Source organism: Epinephelus fuscoguttatus, linkage group LG18 (assembly GCF_011397635.1).
Source record: "Epinephelus fuscoguttatus linkage group LG18, E.fuscoguttatus.final_Chr_v1".
Classification (NCBI taxonomy): Eukaryota; Metazoa; Chordata; class Actinopteri; order Perciformes; family Serranidae; genus Epinephelus; species Epinephelus fuscoguttatus.
This window is the reverse complement of record NC_064769.1, coordinates 4,038,244-4,058,739: the sequence shown is the minus strand read 5'-3', so window position 1 is coordinate 4,058,739 and position 20,496 is coordinate 4,038,244. Positions and strand designations below refer to the sequence as shown.

General features: G+C 40.7%; 1 protein-coding gene across 2 annotated transcripts in view; it reads right to left on the bottom strand.

Moving 5' to 3' along the window:
- Positions 1-19,315, bottom strand: part of nrg1 (neuregulin 1) — a 63,989-nt gene extending 44,674 nt beyond the window's left edge. The window contains exon 1 of one of the 2 annotated variants that reach the window (XM_049604036.1): positions 17,892-19,315. In XM_049604036.1, coding sequence (XP_049459993.1) covers positions 17,892-18,573 — 682 coding nt within the window. In that variant the 5' untranslated portion in view covers positions 18,574-19,315. The remainder of the gene's footprint in view (positions 1-17,891) is intronic. The other variant, XM_049604035.1, reaches the window with a different exon arrangement.
- Between the last annotated feature and the right edge of the window lie 1,181 nt (positions 19,316-20,496).

The following is a 20,496-nucleotide window of genomic DNA, read 5'->3' as shown; positions in this document are numbered from 1 at the left end:
ATTGAAATGTAAGGATTTATTATTCTTCCTTCAAATGAATTGCCTTTTTGGGTGGCTTAAAATACTCGAAAACTCATGAAACTTTGCGCATATATCATAACTGTTGAAAAATTTGATATTTTAAGGGTCTCCTGCTCAGGTACCAAAAATTGGCTCAGTAGCATCCCTTACAAAATTTCAACAATATAGCCCCCCAAGCTGCTTTCACCTACATATATGAAACTTGGCATGCACATGTAACATCCCAGGACGTACAAAAAAGCCTCTTGGACCCATACACTAAATCCAACAGGAAGTCACCCATTTTGAATTTACTGTGCAATTTTAGTGCATTTTGGCCATTTCCAGGGGTGGTACTTTAACAAACTAGTCCTAGAGATTTTATTTGATCGACTTCAAACCTTGGTCTGTTGCATCGAAAGACCTTGAAGAAAAAAAGTTATCACAAGCTTGAGTTTTTGTCAAACTATGTGACCGTGGCGGGGTTTCGCCACAAAACAGGAAGTAGTTAATAACTCCAGCATACATGGTCCAATCTTCCCCAAACTTCACAGGATTGATGACAGTCTGGCTCTGAACACATCTACATGTCAATAATTAGTGATATTATAGCGCCCGCTACTGCTAACAGGATATGAGTTGTTTTATACCTTGACGTATATCTCCTACAAAGTTGGCGAGATCCGCCTCAAACTTGGTCAAAAAAGCCATGAGACCTTGATGATGCTTTATTGTAGAAAGTGTGAGTTTTCATCAAACGGCATTGCCATAAGGGGGGAGGCGAATGTTGACATTTCGTCATAACACAGCAATTAATATTAACTTAGATGTACTTGGTTCAATCTGCCTGAAACGTCACACACCCCTTAATAGTCTAGGCCTGGACATGTGTTATGAGTTTCGTCAATGGGAGTGGCAAAATAGCTTTATCACACCCTTTAAACGGCAGCCCCCACGGCATGTTTCACAAACATGCACTAAAATCAGTACACACCTGTATCATGCACAGATGCACAAAAAAGTCTCTTGGACTAAGAGTCTCCTGTTGGGTCTCTTGGCCTAAACTCAACAGGAAGTTGGCCATTTTGAATTCCGTGGTCAGTTTTGATGTTTTTCACATGTTGTATTTTAACAAACTTCTCCTACAGATGTAATCGGATTGTCTTCAAACATGGTTTGTGTGAGCTTAACTACATTGTGATCAAGAGTTATTACAGGATCTATCTCACATTGAATGGCACGCCTGCTGTGGAGCATTGAATTTTGATGTCTCACCGTGAAACACAAAATTGCTATAACTTTGGAGTAAATGATCCAATCTGCACCACACTTCATATTATTGATAATAGTTCAAACCTGAACACATCTATATCACAATAGTTAGTGATAGACATAGTGTCACCTACTTGCAACAGTAAATACATATTTTCAGACATTTATCTTTTGATTTACCTGAAATTTACATGTTGTGGCCTATATTTGATGTAAAAAGTCATGATGTATCATTAGTGCATTCTCCAGGCTCAGCATTGAATGGTGTGGCTGTGGTGTGGCATCAGGTTATAATGTCTCGCCATGAAATACGAAACTGCTACAACTTTGGAGTTAATGGTCCAATCTGCACCACACTTCACATTGTTGATGACAATGTTCAGTCATAGACATAGCGCCACCTACGGGCAACATGGAGTATGTCTTTTCAGACACTCATCTTTTCATTTACCTGAAATTTACATGTTGTGGTCTATATTTGATGTACAAAGACATGACGTATTATTAATGCGTTCTCCAGTGCCCTCTAGTGGAAAAAGGATGTGGTACAAAATGTGAAGGTCATTCCAGCACCCACACTTTATGAAGGATATGCCATCTCACGCCTGCGTGCAGTGTCTGACTTTGACAGAAATGAACTGCCGCGTCCTGCCAGCACCCCCGAGTTGTTGTGTAGATGTAGATTTTGCCATGTTGTTACTGGCTTCTTCTTGTGTTACGCATTTAATGCTATTCGACTTCCAGGGCAGAAATTGTGGAGCATGCACAGAGCACATAGGCCAGTTTGGGTCTGATTGACTGTATACATGCTGGGAGTAATTCGAGTAATTCAACTCCCAATCACATTATCTGGGTGTGTTGGTCCAACTTTGAGAAATTCGATTTAGTATGATTTCAGCTGGAATATATGTTTACATGTACATGTAACACTAACTTGTTTTTGTTTCTCTAAACCAGCCACAGTCATCATGGGCAGTGTTGATCCCAGGATGGAGTGACAGTGCCCTGGCAAAATAGTGTCTGGGGGAACACACCCAGTGCCAGGGATAACTGTTAGCATCATATGACTAACTTTACCTAAAGGCTATTAATGGGTAAAACGACAACCATTTTGATATGGGCATGAGTTTGTTGGATGTAAGCGCTGCTGCTGTGTTAGCTTGTGTTAAACGGGCAGACTCTCCGGGAGGATAGCAGTCTGAGATAAACCCCCCAGTGCAAAAAGGATCATATTAAAGTATTGTATAAGACAGTAATCCAAAGAATGACATGCTAAAGTAAAATACTTACTTCCAGCATGGTCCAAATAAACAAGAAGCAGACAAACTCAGACTAAAAATACATACAGTACTTGTTTGACTGGAGATGTTTCAAAAGATGGGATAAATCAACTCCGATTAGCTGTGTCAGAAAACATAGTAACACTGGGCATTAGAGTCCTGTGAGACGGAGTCTGGGCTTTTCTGAGGTTCATTCACAAGTTGTTTTATTTGTTGTAGATCTTTACAACAGTACACAGAAAGAACAAAGTAGGCATGCCTTATTGCGCGATCCAAATCTTTGTCAAAACTTGCCATTTCTAATGTGTAAGTTGTTTGCTCAGAGGTTGTTGTTGTTTCCCATAGTGAAGAGGCTTTTAAAATGGTAACATTCAGGTAACAAAAGGGAGTGAGATTGCCAGCCAAAACAGTTGGCCAATGGTAGACTTAAGGCCTGTAACACCGAGCTGACATTTGGCCATCAGTAAAAGTTGGGCCATTGGTGTGTCATGCACCATCAGTGCTAACTGGCTTTGTTTCCCATCAATTCTGCATGTTGAATCTGCGTCGGCACAGCAAAGCCCTTTGGTAAATGAAATCACTCTGATTAGCAGTTCAGCTCAGTGCACAAGAAGGGAAACAGAAGTAAGGAATGTATACAAAGAGCTAAAGTTGAAAGGGGGGAAGATCAAAACAAACTTGTTTTGAGATAAGATTATTTTTCTTTACCCACTGAGCTTGAGTTTCCTGATGGTTTGTCTGCTGTGGGGTAATTATGCCCTGTTCTTTTAACATTGAATTGTGTTGATAAGGTGCTAAATGGCTAACTAGTGTCAAGACGATCTTGCATTTACCTTTTTTGAATGACATTTACTTATGACTGCCATCTGCTGGTGGAGGGGTATGTCCTCTCATGCAGGCACAGGACATATGTGCTTGTTGGCCGTCAGTTTGGTGTGTTCGTGCGCAACTTTTTGGCCAAGACATGGTAACGAGAGGCAATGCAACAGGAGGCTCTCGTCGCCACTAGTTCTCAGACATCAGCTTGTGTGTCTGGACCTTTATAACCACAGTCTACATCCAGTGAGTTGGACTTTTCTTTCCCTGACATGGCCTTCCATTTTCACAGCAGGAGCAGGAGTTTTCTGTTCTGCTCCTTTCACTTAGTGGTAAACTAAGACATTAAGCTAACACGTTTTAATGGGAAGGTAATCATGAGCCTTTATTGTGAAACAACCACAAGAAGTCTTGTCAATGTTATCAAGGTTACTAACAAAAACTTGACTCAATGAAATTGAAAGAAATGTAGATATTTGTCTGTACTTTTTGTCTACATGTCACTAATAAAGGAGGTGGGTTTCAAATACACCAGGGTTTGACAACAGTTCACCTTTTTGTTGGAAAGAAAAATTTTTGAGTTTTGTTGAGCCAAAATAGTTAACTAAACAGGTGCAGAAGCCTTAAACCTTTAACACATAATGAAGATTTATTCCTTTTATAGCAAAGGACATACAGAGGGCAGTGTGCCCACAGAGTGGACTCACAACAGCTCAGAACTCTTCATAAGGTCTGTCCATATCTGTACCAAACACCAGTAATCCTACATTAGACAAGCAGAACACACTGACAAGAGAGTATAACCTGAGACAGATAAATTCAGTCAATAGACAAAGGCTTTTTGTTCTATTGACCCTTCATTCAGTTAGGCCCTGTGCAGTATATTGTAACGCTAACATTTTGCTCCTTTATAATTTTATGCTTTTAAAGCCTCTTCTAGTAAAATCTTGTCATTAAACATTCAAATGGCAAATCTTTTGCTTCAGTCCACTTAATGTTAAAAGGGTAAGTTCACTATAAAGTAAGTTATCACTACTTCTTTGTATTTTCATTAATCATCATTAATTATAGACCAAGAACAAAATCTTTTATGGCATGACACAGTTTGAGAGCATCCTATTAACTTGAGTGAGAGACACACCCTCATCCTACTGCGCCTTAGTGCAGGAGAACTACCACTAGAGGGAGAGAAACTCAACAGCACTGCTGTACTGAGGCTGTTCTCCTGCAGTAATCCTCCTCAGTTCACCTTCAGAGCTTTTACCTCCTACTCTCCTCCTGCTCTATTCTGATAAGTATTTCTCAAGGCTAACTTTCACATGTAATATTGCACAAATGATAAACCACTTGACCTAATCTGCATTTGAATCTAATTAAACAGTATGAAGTCCCCCATACCTAAAAAGTGTCCAAGGTCAAGATAATGACCACCCAACTATGATATTATTACTTATTGGCCAGAGAGGAAAAACAAAACCGTTATCGAAAGCAAACCTCCCATAATCACCCTAACAAAATGTTGGGGATTGTCCTTTCACCTGAGACACAGGTAATCATCAAATACCACCACTTTGTCAGTGGACCAAATGTCAAAATATGAAGCACTAGGTACCCTCCTGCATCTGGTTTGGATGTTTTGGGATGGCGTGTTAACTGATGCTTGTTACATGCATTGTGTCTTTTCAAAATACATTTCAATTTTCATGGGAAATATACAGTCAAATACTGCCACTTGGTCAGTGATTTCTGTGTCGACACTACAGAGAAAAGCTATTCTTTCACAGTGGTGTGATACGCCAATAGGCAACGTCAGTTTATAACAAGGGCCAGACGGTGTCAGTTTGAAATGCCAGAAAACAATGTAACTTAAGAAATTGTACAGTCCCTATTGGGTGAGCGGGAGGGGAGGTGGATGGTGATGTCCAGCAAACATCAGATTTTTACCCAGGGGTCCGGTAATCACTTCCTGAATAAATGTTGGGCCAAACCATGATGTTTTCTTTTCATCTAACCATGTGTGTTTGCTGCCTAAACCTCTGCCTAAGTGCAGAGTGTAACTGACACATCACCACAAAAGTATAAATACGCCTTTACAAAATGCTATGTGAGTCATACCACCAAGAAGGGTGCCTCTGTGTTTCTGTGTCTGTCCACTGACAATGTGGCAATATATGACGAGTTGGGCTGTTGCAAAAACTAGGGTCTGGTTAGTATCATACTGCGGTGTAGGGTGTGATCACTGACAAAATAGCTCTATTTGACGTGTTGAAAGTGAGAACGTGTTGGTTATTTTGGTTGTTTTCAGTTACCATCTTTACTTTCAGCCACTTGGAACTAGCCATGTCATTTTTCAAGATTAATTTTGGGCATGGATTGGGTTAGAGGTGACTCTGTAGGCAACCAGAGTATCCTGAATTACTTAAAAGTCATACTTTGACTAATTATACATTATTGCCGCTATAATTTCCTTGGGCAACAAATTGCCAAGTATGGAGCACAGAATGGAGCCACACAGGCACACTGACAGGCAGGTAGAGTAAAATAACTTTGCTGGCAGGTAGACAGGTTAACATACAGCAACATAAACACAAGGTGAAGAAGTCAAGTTGGGTCATGTTGACAGACAGGTCAAAAAACAGATGGCAGGGTAAAACACAGGTACAGGCGGATAATCAGGTAACAAAATCAGATAGTAGACTGGATGGCTTCAGTGCAGTGAGAACCTAGCAACATAGAATACGCTGACTACCTGGCTGAGGAAAAATGATTGTGAGCAAGTACACTGTATTTAGTGGGCAGGTGTGGCTTAATGTGAGAATGAGGGACAGGTGTAATGGTCTGTGGTAATGACTAGGTGGGGAGTGACTGGGATAGCGGTATAGTCTGGGGGCATACGGTGGTGAATGGCGTGGACTGGAAAGCATCATAGAAATGTTAAGTCTGGGGGAAGAGAGAACAACTAAGGAGAGCTGGAAGAGGACAAGGAAACTTAGTGAATCATCGCAACACAAACATTATTATTGAATTTTTCTGCATCAATATATAGTGCAAATGTCCAATTTTGTCAAAATAAGGTCCCATTTATATGACAAGGATTTCAACTGAAAACGGTAAACTTTAGTTGCGTTTTGGCCGATCGTTTACACAACGTCAGTGTTTTGGGTGCCTGAAAACGCAACGAAGAACTTTTTTCAAAACGAAAATGAGAAACGATTCTGTTTTCAGTGAATCATTTTCATGTAAACATGGCCTAGGAGTCCTCACATGTTCTAAATATTGAGGGTGACCTGTCTCCTGTGCCCCCCCTGAAATCTACATCTATGTTCAAATGGCTTGAATCCTTTGTGATTCTGCAGCCTTGGTCCTGCACTGGCTGGTGTAAATGTCTTGTAAGATGGAGAGTGTGATCACAAGTGTGCTTTTTACGCCTGTAGCCACACCCAGTATGCCCTAGAGTACACTTTCACATCACTGCAGCAATGTGAGGAGTTAAACCATTTAATCAAAGTGAATAGTTCCTCTCAAAAGACTGTGCTCACCAAACTGTTGGTCTGTCAGAAAATGATTTCCCACAGGAATTATGCACATTGGGAACAATGCCTGATTTTTGTGTTTGTTTGTTTTGATTTTGTTTGTCTGTTTTTCTGGGGGAGAAATGCATCAAGACACAAAACTCTTTCACTTCACATTGGAGGAGAAAATTGTTACGAGCAGGAGAATTTCACATGCTTACTCTGGAGCTGGAGCTGTAGATTTACATTACAGCACATTAGAATGCCCTTGGGTTGATGAATTATAAATAGGATAGATTACCAAAAATGCTGTAAGCATAGATTATAAAAAGAACAATTTCCGCAGTCTAGTTGATCCTGTTGTTGGGATTCATCTAAACATCCTCTGTACTAACCCAGACCCTTCATTCATGTTTTCACCTTTTCATTTCAGCCACTGTAGCAGCCCTTTCACGATGAGCGGTGAGGGCAGAACATTGATTTTTTTTAATGTGAAAATGCTTTATTTGTTTTTTTTGTTTTTTTTTACCAATTTAAATCACTGAGTCTGATTGTTTAGGAGAGGAAGAGACCCCTTTGGATTGTTTGGCTTAGGGTAACAACTTCCGGAATGTGTGGATCTTCAGATATCAGTGAAAAAAGGGGATCACATATACCAAGCACTGAGTAAGCGGTCTGTGACATGCCAAATAGAGTAGAAGAAACATTTGTTTGTAATGTAATACTGCTTTATTCAGTGTATCTACTGGTTGAAATCACCTTGTTTTTGAGAGGAAGAGACCTCTGCAGATAATTCAGCTCCTGGTAAAACCTCCTGAAAGTCTGGATCTTAAGAAAAAAAAGGTGAGCACACATTAGGGAGCTCAGAGGTAGAGCGGGTCGTCCACCAATCGAAAGATCAGCGGTTCGATCCCAGGCTCCTCCAGGCTGTATGTCGAAGTATCCTTGAGCAAGATACTGAACCCCAAATTGCTCCCGATGGCTGTTCCATCGGTGTGTGAGTGTGTTAAAACTGAGTAGCAGGTGGCACCTTGTGTGGTAGTCTTGGCCACCAGTGTATGAATGTGTGTGTGAATGGGTGAATGTGACTCGTAGTGTAAAAAGCGCTTTGAGTGGTCACTAGATGACTAGAAAGGCACTGTACAAATGCAGGTCCATTTACCATTAGCAGGCGCTAGGCTGGCAGCCCTTCTCTGGCATGTCAAACAGCGTTGGAGAAACAATGATTTCACCTGGTCCATTTGTTTTGGAGAGGAAGATACCTCTGTGGACATTTCAGCCCTTGGTAAAAAACCTCCTGAACAATGAACACTGAAGGAATTCTAACTAGGGGAAGTTTCAGCTAGTTACAATCTGCAATCATCACTGCTAGATTCCACTAAATCCCCCTAAATCTTACACACTGTTCATTTAAATTACCCATTAAATGCTGCTGATACTTAAGTACATTTAGTTAAAGCTACTATATGTAGGGTATGAAAATTACTGTTTTTGGTGCCATCTGTTTGTAATGGCAGACAGCAATCACTTTTTAGGGTGCAGAAACTATGGCCTAGGAACTAGACTTATCCTTAGGCTGTCCAAAATCACTCCTGCATTTCCTCATTTAGTATTCAATAAATAACTACTCTCAGTTCTTAAGACTACAGCACAGGCAGCATCAGGGGCAGCCTCATTGAGCTTAAAGGTTCAGTGTGTAGGATTTAGGGGGATATAGTGGCAGAAATGTAATATAATATAATAAGTATGTTTTTGTTAGTTTATAATCACCTGAAACTAAGAGTTATTGGATTTTTGTTACCCTAGAATGAGTCGTTTATATCTACATAGGGAGCAGGTCCTCCTCCATGGAGTCTGCCATGTTGTTTCTACAGTGGCCCAAAATGGAGAAACCTCCAGATAGACAGATCCAGCCATTTACATTTTCACATCAGCCACAATAGTTCTCCTACATACTTGGTGCAGTTTCAGTTGGTTACAATCTGCAACTTCAACACCGAATGCCAAGAATTCCTATTCAGTAGACCTTAAAGCCCAACTCTTTCAGCAGAGCCCTGAATCTTTACTGTTCATTATTGACTTTTGTACTAAATCCTGATCAAAGTTATGTAGAAACCGCTATGTATGTGATGTGGTGTGGTGTAGTGTGATGCAATGCAGTGTGGTCAGAGCGATGCACTGACGGAACAGAAACAACTATCAGGAGTCCTCGCCCTCAACAGCACCTTCACAGATATAAGGGTAAGCGTAGTCTCCTTTTACACAATACAAAGTAAACTGATTACACTAATTATATCATTTTTCATACTTACTGACCCTCACACATACTCTCACATCGGTGTCAGTGGAGCTACCACACACTGGTCTAAACATCAGGAACAACTGGGGTCAGTGTCTTGCGCTCCAAAAAAGCTGAATCTGACATGTGAACAGGAGGAGCCGAGATCAAACTGCTAACCCTGCATGAAGATGTTACGAAATTCTAAAATACAAATATAAATTTAAAAACTGTGTCTCTTTAAAAGGGATCCTGTTTGTATTTTTACTGAGTTTTTAGGCAAACACATAAAATTATAGTTTTTCTCACCTTGTCAAGTCAATTTTTGGATTTCTGAAAATCCCAGTTGCTGACCAGCTGCATCACTACAGGTAAGATTAAAAGGACAAATTACAAGGACTTGTGTTCCATACACTCAACTAGACTTAATATTAATCATTGTTGAAAATAATATTTTCCATAATATTGCCCCAACATACTCATAATAACTATCTAGATTTATTTATCTAGATTATAAATTCTTGCCATCAGTAGTCAAAAAGACTCTCAGTCAGCTACATAAGAATTGTAACCACAAATGAATATACAGTTTGTTTGTTTTTTGTCTTCCTCTAGGAGAAAGCATATGTAAAATAGAACCCTGAATTTCAAAGGATAAAAAAATCCTTAAACTCTGTAGTCCAAAAGTGATGAATGCAACATTAAGTAAAACGAGAAAGTAAAATGTTTAGGTCAGCTAAACAAAAGTTGCACATCCCCTGCAGTCTAGTAATCACAGGATGTAGTCTAATCCTCTAAGTAGTGGTTTTACTTGTGGAATCCCAAAAACAGTTTGGTAAGATGTTATTCAGCCAGGGAGAGATGTTGCCAGAGTTTCAGGTTATTATACTGTTTACACTCACCAGTCAGGTTGGGCCCACCTAGCTAAAATAATGCAGTCTTATCCAACAGCTCTGCAATAACATAATGATTAAAATGTTCGGTTTGTGTTGGAACCGTTTTAGGGAGGTATTGATTTGACTGTATGATGATTTTGGAGGATGTAGTTTGCAGTGCTGTGTTTCAATGATTTTGCCCGCTGCATGTACATCACTGAGGGCAGGAGGAAAAACCTGGCAGGTAAATAGGAGTATCATCTACATGCCAAGTTCAGATAGGCTAGGAAAAAAAATATATTATTTTTCCTCTTTAGACATTAAGTATGTTTACATGACATTAGAGAAAATAGATTTATTGCGTGAGTCCGACTAAAACCAGACTTTTAAAATACATGTAAACATGTTAGTCCGACTGAAATTATACTAAATCAAATTTCTCAAAGTCGGACTGACACACCCAGATGATGTGATTGGGAGTCGAGCTCTGCGCATGCTCCACAGTTTCTGCCCTGGAAGTCGAATAGCATTAAATGCATAACAAAAGAAGAAGCTGGTAACAACAAAGCAAAATCTACATCCAGAGCCATGCATTTTGGGACAGATGAGGAGACACAGTTCATGCTGTGTCAGCTGAAAGAGGTAAATATTTCAAAATACATGGATGGAAGGAAAACACAGAATGGTGACCTGTTTAAAAAAGTGGCAGAAAAGCTGTAAAACACTTGATTGTTTGGTCTGTGACTTAAAAGGTCAACTGCAAAAATGTCTAATACTAACAAGCTGAAAGGGGACCAGCCACTAGAAAATACATGCAGGGAGACAGTGTTGTCATCCACACCCAATGGGGGAAGAATCCCTATACATTTTTATACGTCCTGCGATATATCATCCACATGTAGGCTATACTGTATCTACTTGTACTTGTATATACTTTTAAGACCTTGTTTTGTTATCTTGAAAAGCAGAGATAGTCACATATGTGTCTTGGGCTGAAAAAATACCCTCTAATAAATTGTAAAAGAAAAGTAAAACCAAACACTGAATGCAGAAATTATTGCAAGATCAAATAAGGAGTGAACTTTTTATTTCAATCGTGAGCAATTCTTTAATCAAATCTTGGCCAAATTGTGTGGAACTGAAATAGTCTAAAGAGTATTTAGCTGTCAACTCTCAGTTTTCCGATAAAACTCAATTTATGCAATTCCATGATTGTTCATGGAACCCAGTATGCAGAAATATTTAGAAACAGCAGTTTGAGATATAGTAATGTTCCTTCTTTCCTTGCCAAAATTTAGCATAACTTTGGAGCATTATTTGAACCCCTTTATGACAAGATAGCATAATATGGTCCTCTAGTTCAATATGATACCCATATGTCTTCACTGTAGCTTTAAAATTGAGCCGACACAGCAGGTTTTATTCACTAAAAGTGACTGCCTCACTTCTCACCTTCAGCTCTATCTGTCATACCTGCTGCTTCTTCACATTTTTTGTCAGACATTTGGCCGTTGCCTCTCTCTTCCTTTCATTTTTTTTGTTTTCTCTGTACCCTAACTTTCCTTTTAGGAGCTCCTTATTTTTGGTGAGACATTCTGACTTAGCTAATCAGGCAGCAGTCCGCCCCACATGTTTACATCAGTGGCACTCGTGAGTTCTGTGCATTGCACACCTGACCCATGTCAGATGGACTGCACCATTTCACAATACCTGTGGGGGGGTGGGAGCATCAGATGGCATGTTGAAATGTGTTTTCATTACAAAATTACATTTATCATGTAAATATAACTTGTATTGTCAGTGATATAAGCCGGTAAGAAAATTGTTGTACTTGATCCCATTTAAGCATCAACCATAGACCTTTTCATGGGCCCCCCCTTGACCTTGGGCGGAGGTCATCTTTATATTTTGACCCTGCCCCCCCCGACGGCACGCCTGGTCACCAGCCTCTCTGCTGTAGTGTTGGATCATTAGCAGAGCAAGGAATTTCACCAGTGGTCCTCCAGTGATAAACAATCCACAGAATGACACTGACAAATCAATAAATCAGGTTTGTCTGTCATTTGTTATAAAGAACTGAAATAGAAATGCTAAAATAAATATTATATTCATGATAACTTAGTCCTGTAGATGCAATATGACTTGTGTCTGTAAAAATGTCCACTACCCCCGCACAGCAGCTCTTCTCACTACTAACTCTTCTGTTGGCCCAGTCAGTATTTGTAGGTATAACTAATTTGAGTGAGATGATTCAGTAGCTCCCAATTTTTTTTCGGTGCCACTGTTTAGCGTCAGTGCTGGAAGAAATGTGTCCTTTATGTAGCAAAGGGAAAATTAAAGGTGTGGAAGTGGAAAGCCATGTTGTGCATTTGACCGTCATCCCCCAATTCTAAATAGCCTAAAGGATTGAAATTGAACAAATGTATTTTCCATGAATTTAGAAGTAGTACCCTGAAACTAGAAGTAGTATTAACTAACAGCGAAGCAATGAAAAGGAGGGTGATGGCTGGCTCCATGTACTATTGGCTGTTTAAGAGAAATAAACTGTAAAGGTAAGCATATGATTCTCTGTGTAGTGCTTTTTGAATGACTTGGTGATGGTGATGAGCCTCTATGAAATCGTGAAATATACTGGCGATCTCAAGCGCTCTGTGGGCATGATTTGCACGCGTGCAATTAAAAGAAAATCACAACTGATTGTGTCCCCCAAACTTGCCATCAGATCTGCCCCCATGACTGTCATGCAGATTGGAGTCCACATCCTATCACGACAGTTCGCAATTGCCCCAAACTCGTGACCTAACCTTAAAAGGTACCAAAACACATTGTGTGGCCTTGAAGACTATCAGGTGTGTTAAGGGTATTTCCTTCCTCATAAAACATTTCCAAAGCAAAACTTTTAAATGTTAAAAAAAACATTAAAGTCTTCTTCTTCTCTGCTTTGTTGGCATATTACTGTAGCATACTGTGGTTGGCATGCACAGATAATATAGAAGGACATTTTTTCTAAATTGCTGGCATTGGACATTAAAACATGTTGTTGTTGGAAGCATTTTGAGGTGTTCTCAAATCATCTTTGCTTTTACCAAGCTTTTGGGGGGGGGGAGGTGGGGTGACTCTACACTATACATAAAAGCTAAATGGGAAGCAGAGTTAAAAATTCAGATATCAGAGGAAGTTTGGTATCAAATGTGTGAGACACAATCTACATCCACAAACTCACTAGTGTGGAGGGAATTCTGCTGTAAGAATCTAACCCGCTTTTCCCTAACACCCAATATAAAAAGCCAGCAGCTTGGTTGGAGGCTGTGCGGGAACATGGAGGCCGACCGCTTGCATATTTCTTGGAACTGTACAAAGATCAGGTCACACTGGGGAAATATTAATGTGGCTGTTGAAAATGTTTTAAGATATAAAAATCCCAAATACCTGCCTTGTGATATATCTTGGTAACATTACAGGTGTTGTGATCAGTACAGATATTTACTTGATTCAAGTTTTACTTGCAGAAAGTGAGGAAGCTATTACCAGGCACTGGCTCAAAGTAAACCTCTAAAACAGGAACTCTGGCTGGAAATTGTCCAAGACATTTTAGTGATGGAAAAGATGACATAGGTTTTGAGAGTTAAAGAGAACATTTATGTGAGACATGACATTAACTAAAAGAATGCCTTATTAAAAGGCACATATAAATTCTGAAACAGTCACGGACAACCAATTATTGTTACTTTATATTTTTATTTGGTTTGTTTATTTTATTGTACTATATTTTTGCCAATGTGTTTGTACTGTTGAGTTTATATATCTGTTAAAACTTTACACAGTGTGTAGGAATTTCTCCCATCTTACGCTGAAATCGTATATTGCATTCAAATGGATAGCGCACTCTAGTGCCTCACTGTTTCAAACGTGTATTGCAACAACGGTAGCCACTGTGTACCAAAAAGCTATGATGATATTGATGAAACCATGTTATCCGATATATGGAGTATTCATTCAGGCTCCTACACAGATACACGGGACGCGAGTTGAAAAACGCCCTCCTCACCATGCTGGCTGTGTTGACAACATAGGACTGTTTGGACGGGTGTAAATCGAAACAAACCAATCATGTCTTGTCTTTTGACAACTGACAAGTGGCTGAACCTCACACACCTCATCCTTCTCCTCGCATCACTGTGCCGCTGGCCTGTGATTGCATTGGCCTGGCCTGCCTCTTGGGAAAAAAATGACAGGCAGGCCAGCAGGCCAATCACAACGTCCCTTTTAAAATCTTTCTCTTTCAGCAGCTTTTTCCACCTGGGAAAGGCTACCCCGATGTTGACCCTAGTTTTTTTTAATTCGCCGGTCACGTTGCCTTTTTGATTTCCTTTTGCGCTTTCTTGGTGATGAGGATTCCATCTCCCGTGATACTGCATATGCATGATCCTGCATTATGCTCAAAGAGTGGGACTTTGTTAGGATGCAGTAGTGCCGGGGTAGTAACGAAGCGCCTCTTGCTCCTCTCTTTCGGCTTCTCAGTCACACAGCGCTGGCCTCGCTCCCAACAAAAACACAGAAGGCAGGGCTCTTCCCTGGTAGTGCTATATGTCCCTTGCTGACGGATGTATTTTCAAGATGGCGAAACATTATGGAACCCCCCAAACGACTTACTCACTCAATGTGCAAACAAATCTGAAATTCTCCTTTTACGAGAATAAGTCAGATTATTGGTGGAGGTAATAATACACCAATGATGACATATTTATGAATGCAGACAATTTGCCAATAAACAACTGAAAACGCTACACCATGTCCCTTTAAACATCAACTGGTGTTTTGCAGTATCATCCAATATCACAATCTGTCTGGCAGCAGAGTTTGTTGGCCTGTAGAGGGAGTATACGGCCATGTGCTTCCTACCTGATACATGGTGTAGCTACCTCCCACCTTCTAGCAAGAGGCTTCTCAATGGGGTAACATGTAGGAAGTTCACGGTCTTAGTATATGACCTTAGTTCCTTGAGACCTATTGAGTTAATCAGTTGAGAGAGTTTGGTGAATCTGACTTGGAACACTCGTATGAACAAAACTCACACAAAAAAGTAAGCGATGTTTAAGACAAGCATACAAAGACGTTACTGCATGAGGCCTATTGAGCCCTCACAGGCTTCCCACCAGCTAACACAGCCATTTGTATTTGTTGGAACACATGCGCTGCTGTAAGCAATTCTACAGTCAGTATGTTTACATGACATGAGAGAAAATGGATTTATTGTGTTCATTTATCTTAAACTTAAAATACATGTAAACATGTTAGTATGACTGAAATTCTACTAAATCGAATTTCTTGAAGTCAGACCAACACACCCAGATAATGTGATTGGGAGTCAAATCACTCCTGCATGTATAGAGTCAATCAGACCCAAACTGGCCTAAGTGGTCTGTGCATGCCCACAATTTCTGTCTCGGGCTTTGACCCGGAAGCTGAATAGCATTAAATGCGTAACAGAAAAAGAAGCCAGTAACAACATAAAGAAATCTACATCCAGAGTCATGCATTTTTTGACGGACAAAGAGACACAGTTCGTGCTGTGTCAGCTGAAAGAGTTAACTATTTTAAAATACATGGATGGGATGCCACTAGCTAACCTCAGCTAACTTGTTGGTCGATTGTTTGGTCCGTGACATAATAGGTCAACCAGAAAAAGGTCCAATACTTACAAGCTGAAAGGGGGCATATCACCACCTATCATAATGGAGTCGGTCATACTGCAGTCAGCAAATCAATTCCCCTTCCATGCTTGTATACTGGGACAAGGACAATCAAATCCAATTAAATGGCCTAGTCAAGCTACAGCTATAGCTCCATTTAAATGTATGCTGCATGTAAACGTACTGACTCACTGCCTGCAGGGCAGTGTTGGGGGTAACGTATGACAAAAGTAATGTGTTTCAGTAATATATGATGTAGTAACAAAGTAATATAACACGTTACCAACAGGATTTCAGGTAATATTATTACATTTACTATGTCACGTAACACGTTACCACCGGAAATAAAATGTTTATTGTTCTTATATTTCATTCACCCACACTGATCCACACCGATCGACTTTCACCAGCGCACCACCAGAGAAAATATCCCCTGACAGTTATTGTGTGTTGTCATGTCATTATACGCTATATTATAGAGGGGTCCCAGTGAATGGCACATAAGGGTCATGCTGTACTGTACATTATCATGTTCAGTGTGTTCCCATTAATATACCTGCAATGTCTACAGCGTATCCTGTTCTGCTATTGCATTCTAAAGCTGCCTGAAAGCAGCAGATATAAGGAACTGTCCTCTGGTTTGTTTTTTCCTTGTCCCAATGATCAGCACATCTGGGTGATGTTAGTATATGTTGGATGTGTTTCCATTCACATTTCCTACAACTGCAGAGCAACGCCAGCACACTGTCCTATTCTTATGCATAACTGTCTCTCCCATGCTGTTCTAGGTGACTGGTACACCAGGAATTGACAGGTGTGTCTTTCAGCTCTGGTGTTTAATTGTTCTATATAATCACACTATCATTAATATAAGCAGGGATGTTAATACAAAGTGGTAACCACTTGATGTGAATACGTGAATGGGTCAGACCTGTGCAGCACTGGATTTGAAATGAATTGTAATAAACTGGAGCTTCTGTGTTTTGATTACCTGCGTGAAACAACATGACCCTCATCCATCAAAGTAAAGCAAAAGTAGTGTAATAGGTAACTTATTACTCTACAAAGAGAGTATTATTGTAAAGTAACGTATTACTTTCAAATAAAGGTAACTTGTGATATGTAATATCAAATTTTGAGAGTAACTTGCCCAACACTTTTGCAGTGGCAGTTAAAAACTTTGCCTCTGCACCACCAGTGTGCCCAAATGTTTCTGTACTTTTGTTAGCAGGTAACTTGTTATCAAGCATTTACCCACTGTGCATTTACAGCACTTAGTCAGAGGCATCATCTGTCCATGCTGCTGATTAAGACAGCAGTATATACCTTCACTTAAACATGGGCTGGAAACTAACCACCCTTAGATAAGCTAATCCAGGTACAGTGTAATAAAGCACACAGTAATGTGACTAAAACAGACACGTCATAGTGGCAGAGACGTTGGCAGACAGACAATATTAGTGGGTTGTTTTTCCCTGCGGCGAAGGGATGGAGGGGGCATCAATTAGCCTCCAGCAGTCTCTGACCTTGAAATGGAGCACAGGCAGAAAACAGGAAGTCTCCCTGTACCACAGCCTGGAGTTCCAGTTTGTGTCCCATATCATTTATTGATTTTCACTTTTTCACATAACTGTAAATGTCAACACATTTTTGGGATCTCCCATATTGTATACTGCCTACCAGCCGTAGACTGCGACATTCAAAATAACACCAACATCCAATTATTGTAGTTTGTCTTTATCACTGTGGTTTAATTTCAGGGATCATTAATACTTTACGAAGAAGGAATGAAGGTTAGAAATTATACATTCACTCAGTGTAGGGGTAGAGTCGGTTTAAATAGAGCTGTTGTTTCCTGCATACCTATCTGTGCAGCAGTATCTCAGTGGCTTAGTCATGGGACTCTTTACTACACTCTGCAAGTCCCAACGTGTCTGCTTTCATGAAAAGTCCTGACATTTCCTGGTATAGCTGACAAAACACACCATTTACAAAATCAGTGTTTAAATGGAGGAAAAAAGCATCTGAATCCTTTATAAAAACATTGAACTTGATAAAAATCACAGTCCAACGTTAGACATAATTAAGTTTTGGAGCAAAGGGACATCCTGATTGACAAGAATTCCCAATCCCAGTGCTTTCTCTGACCTGTTTTAGATACTTACAGATTGTTGGGATGATGATGTTGTTTAATTCCTGTGTTGTCTGAGGGTGGAGAGTCTGCTTTGGGATGGTAGGACGTTCAGCGTTGTATTTCAGTGTAACAGAGGGATCAGACAGAGTCACTCGTGGGGACTGAGGCATGTACGGCCCTCGTGTTGATTTCTCTTCCATTAAAACCTCAGGTCGTCCTGGGGTAATGGCGGTGGTCAAGGAGACAAAAGACGTAGATGTATGAGGAATCGACATAGTTAGTCCCAGCGTGGGGGTAACTGATATGATAATCGGGTCCTGTCCAATGGGTTTAGGATCTAAGTGTGTGGGTGGTTCATATTCAAAGATTTTATCCACAAAAACCCATTTGAGGCCAGCTGTGCAGAGGGCTAAACTAAGCAGACAGGCCAGGATGGGAAGAATGCAGATTTTCTCAGAGTGCAGGCAATTGTTAATCCGTTCCATCTCTATGCACACACAGCAGGTCCCTGGCAAGGCCACAATTCCCAAAGCCCCCATATGCTGCCCATCACCACCTTCCTCTGCGCCATCCTCCCCGCTCTCACCAGCTGCCTCTGTCTCCTCTGGTTTCTCCTCTGGGACTTGTCCAGTATCAACAGTAGAGCTGGTGGGGGAGGCCGATCCAGGAGGGGGAGCTGGCCCTGCAGAGAAGTCCTCCATTCCCTCAGTCATCCTGTTTAACTGCTGGATGGTCTCTGAACACCTCAACTATTAACTTAGAGCATCACACGGTGGCTGTCTGCCACCAGTCTCCTCGAGTATGTTTTCCATCATGAGGCTGCAGAGTCAGAGCTGGGATTTCAGTGAGGTACAAAAGCTCTTCAGAGTGAGTCCAACCTTGTTAAGAGTCTGGGAGGTATGTAGACAGCCTTCTGCGCATGAGGGAGAGGAGTTCCTTACTCATGCTTTCTCACAGGAAACGCATCAGTCTATAAATAGAATCATTAAATTTGCTGCAGGCAAAAACAAAAGAAGATTTCCAGAGGATTCGATTCCTTAAATGTTCTGCATGGTCTGCTAGGGAGCAGTGGTGTAACAGTCTCACTCACTCACCTGAGCACTAGGGCAGAAGAGGCAGTGTCGAAGTGATGGGCCAGCTGCAGTAGCTGTATTGCGGAGGACAGGACGGCCAGGCACTGCAGTGGCAGGAGGGACATGCTGTCTTGTCTGTGGAGCTCCAAGTAGCTGAAAGGCTGAATCATCAGGGAGCGGCAGGTGCCCTTCCTCTCAGCACAGCCACAGAAACAGATGAGTAAGGGGAAAGAGAGAGAAAGAGAATCATAGAGAGAGGGAGGGGGAGGGAGGGCTGCAGTAGCACAGAAGGGCAGAGAAGACGGGATACTCCCCTTTTTCTTCCCTCACCCCTCCTCTCTCAGTCTTTCCTCCAAGTGGTGAGCAGGGCAGCCTCTGGCCTCCTCCCTCTCTGCCTCTCTTCCTGTCTGGTGGTGTGTCCGTGCTCTTTCTGTAGGCTGCTCCCAATCCCAGCACAAAGCATCCAGCTAAGCAAGTTCCTACTTGATCCAATTAGAGCGCATGTCAGCGAATCACAGGCAAGCAAACTGTTGTAGCCACCCCCTCCAGCACCACTCCCCATTGATTATGCTGATACCAAAGGGTGTGTTTTTTGTCAAGGGGAAGGAGCCAGGGAAGCAGACATATGATCCACCCCAAGAGGATGCAGCCATTGTGTTCTACTCTTCTCAAGTATCTGCATTCATTAGTGTAATAGCAGAAACAGAGGATAATGACAATGAATAAGGCAATGGCATTGACATTACACATGCACATTTATATACATACATATATATTCAACTTAAACATTACATAAATGCTACATTAGAATCTTCATGATGACTTATCATCATTAATAATAGACCTTTTCCACCTCACAAGACATTTTAACATGTCACAGTAGAAAAAAGTATATAGGTATATATAATAAAATGAATGATGGCTAATTTCAGTTTCAGGCTCCTGGTATAGTTCCTGCTGGTTTACTGTCACAATGTCATGGCTTACTGAGACTCTTGACTAGAACTGAGCAAACATTAATATTATCATAAGTCCCTGTGCTTGTCCTACTGTGACAAGTAAAAACATAATTGCTATAAAAATGCCCTATTGTAATTAAGATGGTTGCAACTGAACTCTTGTGCAAAGATTAAAAAAAAAAAAAGAAAAAGTGTTAAATGTACCCAATACTGGATTATCACTGCTAGGCAAACCAAGTATAAGGGAGTGTTTCTAATTTTTTAATTAATTTATTTTAAAAATGTTCTCAATATGAAGAAATGATTAAAAGGAGCAAAGAACAGATCTGACCCAGCTGGCCTACAATATAAACACAGAAAATGTTACAGCCTTTATTATGGTATCCAATTTGTTAAATATGATACATAGTAAACTGGGGTTATTGATCACAAAACTGACATTTCCTTTAATAGCATGCAAGTATAACAGAAAGCCCCCAGACTACCAATAAAACTATTAAGCCCCCAACCCCCCACCACGTGGGCTAATAAGCTGACAGGACAATCCATGGTGTTGTTGAGGAGATGGGGCTTAAACAAGATGAAGACAGTGGCAAAGGTCAGG